We start from the raw sequence: 6,377 nt of genomic DNA, 5'->3' as shown, positions 1-6,377 counted from the left end.
TAAAAACATTGACCATATAATATAGGTTCTTCCATATAAACATTGACTACATAATATAGGTTCTTCCATTTAAACATTGACTACATAATATAGGTTCTTCCATAAAAACATTGACCATATAATATAGGTTCTTCCATATAAACATTGACTACATAATATAGGATCTCAGACCTTTTTTTTATGTTTTAGATGCTTGTGTATCATTGGAGTATAATAATACTAACAGGTATCCGTTACATTATGCTCTTAGTAAAATAGGTTTCTGTTTCCTTTTTCTGGTAGGAAGAGAAAGGAAGAATGGTATCTAGTATACAAATATTTTTATAGACATTTAATATGAAACGTAAAACAGTTTTTCTAATGATGCCGTTCTCTAAATGGTTTCTACTTCGGTTGCATGGTATTCGGATTATATAGCTAACCGTATGTACATATATATACTAGCTTATACTATTGTACATTATACATTACTATTACAAACGTTGTCGTTATCCAAATAGCTTTTCTTCGTTCATGCTAACCTTGGAACAGTGTTAATTCCAGCCAAGCGCTCTTCTGTAAAACGCATTCCTTCTCTCAGAAAGGGATTGTACCATTGTATTCATGAAGGGCTGGATTATGCTGATTGTATGTTGAAGTAAGGACAAAATTATGTACGTCTAAAGACCACTCGAACCCCGGACTGCTTCCGTAATTCAACCAAACTGAAATGTTTTATTTAGAAACCATTTCACCAAACAAGGATTTGTCTGATGGTAATATAGATAATTTACCATCTTTATCACCACAACCATCTATATTACCATTACCATCTTTATTATTATTATATTACCACCCAATTATTACCAGAACCATTTTTATACCATCAACATCTATATTAACATTACCATCTATATTAACATTACCATCTTTACTACCACAACTATCTATATTACCACAACCATCTATATTACCATTACCATCTATATTACCATTACCATCTATATTACCACAACCATCTATATTACCATTACCATCTTTACTACCACAACCATCTATATTACCATTACCATCTATATTACCACAACCATCTATATTACCATTACCATCTATATTAACATTACCATCTTTATTACCACAACCATCTATATTACCACAACCATCTTTAATACCACAACCATCTATATTACCATTACCATCTATATTACCACAACCATCTTTAATACCACAACCATCTATATTACCATTTTTACTATTATTTTTATAGACCTCTTTTGTCACGAAGTTTAATCAGCTTATTTCTGGAACATTCCATAATAACCATAAATCTCTTTGTATAATAATAATAGATATAAATAAGCCTATTTTAATCATTATTTAACAACTATTGCATCTTTATCTCAAACAAATAATTACATACATACTTAAATTAATGATAATATTAATCCTGCATGAATAAAGAATCAATGAATGGATATTATTCAGTTAATAACCAATCTTTTAATTTTCTTAACTCATGTTTATGTTCCATAACTCCCTGGTGAGTTATATTGGTATTATCTACTATTTTTACTCTAGTTCCACAGTTATTATTGTAATTTGGAGTTTCGTAATACTTATTTTCTAATGTTCGAGTATTATACATATTATTATTTTAGTACCTTATCATTTAATATGTAACAGGAATTCAAAATTGTTATAAATTTCATTTATATCAAAATAACTGATTTATTATTAGTTCATTTGCTTATTTAACATTTACGTTAAGTTCGCCATTTTTATCATCTTAAACATTCTTTTTTGAATTATATTTATTTTTTAGTTAAACGTTACTTGTTGAAACATATATTATCTATTCATAACGCATAATAGATTATGCTAAAGATTCATAAATTATTTCTTTATATTAATTGGTTAAATATTCTGTATCCCCCCATAATGTTTCTGTAATAAGTCTTAATTTATTGCAAATCATACTTATATGTTTAGACTAACTACAAACGTTATCGACAATTAGTCCTAAGTATTAGTCCTAAGTCCTTAGTATTAACATTTTCTATATACGTACATGTACAATCAGAATACTGTTTATTATCTAGAATTAAATGTTTATTACTACATCTTTGATCATGAATCTGTAAAATAATTTGTATATTGTGAGTGAATTATCACGGTTTCTGTTTTATCAGTATTCACATATATTTCATTTATATTAAACGAGTACAAAAGGCCACGTGACTCGATCAAATTGACCGACCTCGTGTTGGGAGAGTTAATTAAACCAATACCTAAATTGATTGAAATCAACTTGTAAAATTTATTTGCTAAGTTCCACATCAACAGGAATTATAGTTAAATCTGTATCATCAGAATATTGATATATATATAAATCTTTAAACCTATAGTGGTGGTAATAAAGGGATACAGTGAGAAACAGAATACTTTTTAGAAATCCTTAGTTGACCCATACATTATTTGGTAGAACTCCATCTGTCTATTTTAGATGAATTCATTCTATTTCCTTCGTATTCGGCACAATAGTCTGTAAATGGACGAACGTGTTTTCAGAGCCGTATGTGTCGTTAAGGCTGTAGTAAGCGGAACAGTTATGTAATCCCTTGGAGTCCACACGTTAGATTGGATAAGCGGGTTATACGATAAATATATCGTTAACCGCGTGAAGCGTAGTGAAGCAAATTTTATTAATGTACAATACGAGGAATAATTATTTCAGACAATGATGATGCTTGAGTGAATAAGTATAATTAATTATTTAATTACCTCATCTGCATAACAGTGGATCATGAGAACGGATGAAATTAAACCTTAAATTACAGATCGATCGGAGGAGAACTGGGCGATCTCAAAACACTGGGATCATAGTAAATATTTTGAGTTAGTCTGGCTGTAACGTGAGTTAAATCGACGTTAGTAAATCGTATATTAGTATTATACATGTTGTTTCTGGTAAACAGAAAATTTTAAAAGTTTTAATACACCCTAACAAGAACGTGCATACCAGGAATTAAGTCACGTGAAAGACATAAATTAAATTGGAACTATTTAAATGAAATTATGTCTTTATGTACCATAATGTTTCAATAGTGGACGAGGAAATCTTAGGTTCAAATTAATCCATAAACAGAAGAGAAATAAGTGAATAAAAGTTAAAACACACGCAACAAAATTATTGTAAAAGCAAACAAATTCTTCTTTATTTATCTGGCTTGGCAAGGCCTAGTAGTTAGGGGGCGTTCGATTCGCAACCGGGTTTGAATCTCACCATCGAAGATTCTCGCCCTTTCGGTCATGGGAGGGAATGATCTAATGTGAAGGTAAGTACTACCATTCATTGGTAAAAGAGTAGCCCAAAAGTTGGCGGTGGGTACTGTTGATTAGCTGCCTTCATTTTATTTTGTAAATTCTAGATTAGAAACGATAGCGAAGATAGCCCTCGAGTAGATATGCACTAATTTCAACAAAGAAACCTTTATTCGAAGGTGAACGCAGCTCCACCTAGAGGGTGACTTGTGTAACTAGTGCCTGTCATGCCATCAATCATTTGAAGGATCTAACCAAGCTTCTGAAACTAAATTGAAAAGATGCGTGTTTTGTATAATTTTCTACATGTCTTCCAAACTCACACTATTTTTACTTTCTTAAGTCAATTTTGTGAAGTTTTTTTTCATCTTTTTCTGCGTCTATAAATTTTCCACGGTTTTTTTAGTTCTATGATGATTGCCTAGAAATGAATATTCTTTTCCCACGAGCGGCACAATATTCAAGAAGAGTAAACATTTTACTTTAGGCTTAAGCGTGACTTGTAAGTGTATCGTTTGGAAGACAGATAAAGAAATTTAAGTAACTTCGTTCTTCCGTGAGGGAATTTCGCACTAACACCAGTTTCTTCTTTTTGAGCGTGAGATATCAAAAGAGTGATCTGCTAACACTGGTTTATCTGTTGTGTTAACCGCGAGGAATCGAACCCCGGATCTCGGCGTTGTCTCACCAGTGGACAAGATTAAAGAAAAAACGATTTAGAACATCTAAATATTATATCACTTATATTATACATCGAAAAATGTTTGGGTGAAAAGAAAAAAAAAAAGAGCCAAAATTTTGTTTTAGCTGAAACGATATATGATGAACACAACAAAATAGGTCAAATTGGCATTAAACAAATTGCATCATTTGAATCGTGTGCTGCAAATCTGAATTGACATTCATCTTAGCTCCAAGTTCATAACATCACTCTTTGTTCAGTGTGATTATTGTCAGGAGAATTAGGTGCCAAACTTAATATAAGTTCGGTTTTACAGCCCATGATGTAACTCGAGAGATGGCAAGCTGCTTTATTTTGCTGTGTTTATTGGATATCACCTTCCGTTTCAGCATTAAAGCATAACTTTGGATGATTTTTGTGTGTTACTTCAACTAAAAACACTTGCACTGGAATCATTATTGTTTAACTAGGCTCAAATCACACAGGTAATTAATATACAAATCAGGATATTGTTAATACTGTACACATGATCAAGTACGTCACATGGGAAAGAAAACTGTGTCACTTTTTAGGATGACAACGAATAAAAAACAGCAGTGACACCAGATGACACTCTCGTTCTGAGCTGAGATATAGGAAAAAAGTGACTGGTTGAATGGGAGGGTGGTGTTTTTTATATTTTACTAAACGATGTTTTTCTCATTCACCACTGACGTGGCATGCTCTCACGAATAAATATTTATTTATTTACATCTAAATCGTAGTAGGTATCTACCTTAGCTATCTAGATGCAAATTGAATTCATTACTTCATTCCACTAGTGCTAGGATTGGTATACATCGTACAATTTCCGAGAGATATAGTAAGAATATGCTGGCCGTGGTCGCTAGGCGCTAGCGTTGAAAGCACTCAGCCAAGCGTTTCTATTTTTCTTAACGTGCTTATTACTTTTTGAACTTACTTCCCTCAGCGACGAGTAATGGCGAACTATAGATTACTTTGAAAGTCATTTTAAAGAACATTTTAACATTTCTTGGATAAACCAACTTTACAAAAGTGTAAACACTGAGCTTTCCTCTTCACCACTAACAAAATTAATACTTGCACCAATTATTTTTTATTGCTGGACAAAGATTGTGGTACTTAACATTTCACGAGGTTCTGGAATCAAAAAATAGACAAAGCTGTTGAAGGAGGTTTTGCAGGTCTATTCTAGAATACTCACAATTTTTAATATTCTGGAGAAGAAGAATAAACATGCATATTTTATGCATAATGAGCAAACTGTATAAACAGAAAAGACTACATTAGCTTTGCTTTTTCTTTTCCTTTTCTTTGGCTACAAAACTGCAGATTTGTTTGATATTCTAAGATTAATTAACAGCACTGAACGCTGCCACTGTTAGTGATTAATTAATATTATTATGTTATTGTATTACTAATATTATTATATTATATTACTGATATTATTATATTATCTTTTTATATTATATTATAGTATAGATATTATTATTATATTATAGTATAGATATTATTATTCTTTTATAGTATAGATATTATTATTATATTATATTATAGATATTATTATTATATTATATTATTGATATCATTATGATATTATATTACTGGTACTACATTCTATTCTTTACTTAGAGCAGCGTTTCCAACTGAACACATTTGAGCTCTAAAACTATTGACAGAACCCTTCAGAAACATTCTTATGTTAAAAGTTATATCATAAAAAAATATCAGAAGAACTTGGCTAAGTAGGATCAATACTTGAAATCACTGTAATTTTGTAATCTTCCAAAATGTTCACAAACTCAGGACTAACTTGTTGTTTCCTTGAAACACTGCACTAGACCATCACTGGCGACTAATTTACAGCGAGTCATCAATTAGTTTCCGCCCATAAATGAAATAGCCAATGACAAAGCGAATACAGCTTTTAAGCCATACCTGGCCTACTCCTTTACTCCAACTGCACTGGACAAAATGTTCTAGTGGAACCCCAAAAATCCACGGAACACAATCTGTGTCACCATAAGTATTTTCGAATAAGTTGAGGATTTTTTCAAACGATCTATTTTATAAGACAACGTTTAAATATATTTCTGATACACAGACAGAACGCAACCATTTGAACTCAAAGATGATTTGTTTTTGTAGCAAATAAAACAATCTGAAATAGGAAGTTACTTGATTATCAAAACAAAATCACCTGAAATATAAGATTATTTGCTGAAATAGGAAGTTACTTGATTATCAACAAAATCACCTGAAATATAAGATTATTTGCTGAAATAGGAAGTTACTTGATTATCAAAACAAAATCACCTGAAATATAAGATTATTTGCTGAAATAGGAAGTTACTTGATTATCAAAACAAAATCA

General features: G+C 31.1%; 1 protein-coding gene across 1 annotated transcript in view; it reads right to left on the bottom strand.

Annotated features, from left to right (window-relative positions):
• Window positions 1–1,214, bottom strand: part of LOC106476816 (circumsporozoite protein-like) — a gene marked incomplete at its 5' end in the record, with an annotated part of 3,490 nt that extends 2,276 nt beyond the window's left edge. Inside the window, one exon of the mRNA XM_013937438.1 lies at window positions 864–1,214. Within this exon, the coding sequence (XP_013792892.1) occupies window positions 864–1,214 (351 nt within the window). The remainder of the gene's footprint in view (window positions 1–863) is intronic.
• Window positions 1,215–6,377: the final 5,163 nt, after the last annotated feature.

The sequence above is a fragment of the Limulus polyphemus genome, unplaced genomic scaffold (assembly GCF_000517525.1).
Source record: "Limulus polyphemus unplaced genomic scaffold, Limulus_polyphemus-2.1.2 Scaffold11686, whole genome shotgun sequence".
NCBI classification, from domain to species: Eukaryota; Metazoa; Arthropoda; class Merostomata; order Xiphosura; family Limulidae; genus Limulus; species Limulus polyphemus.
Note: the sequence above shows the minus strand (reverse complement) of the source record. Positions and strands in the feature narration are given on the sequence as shown.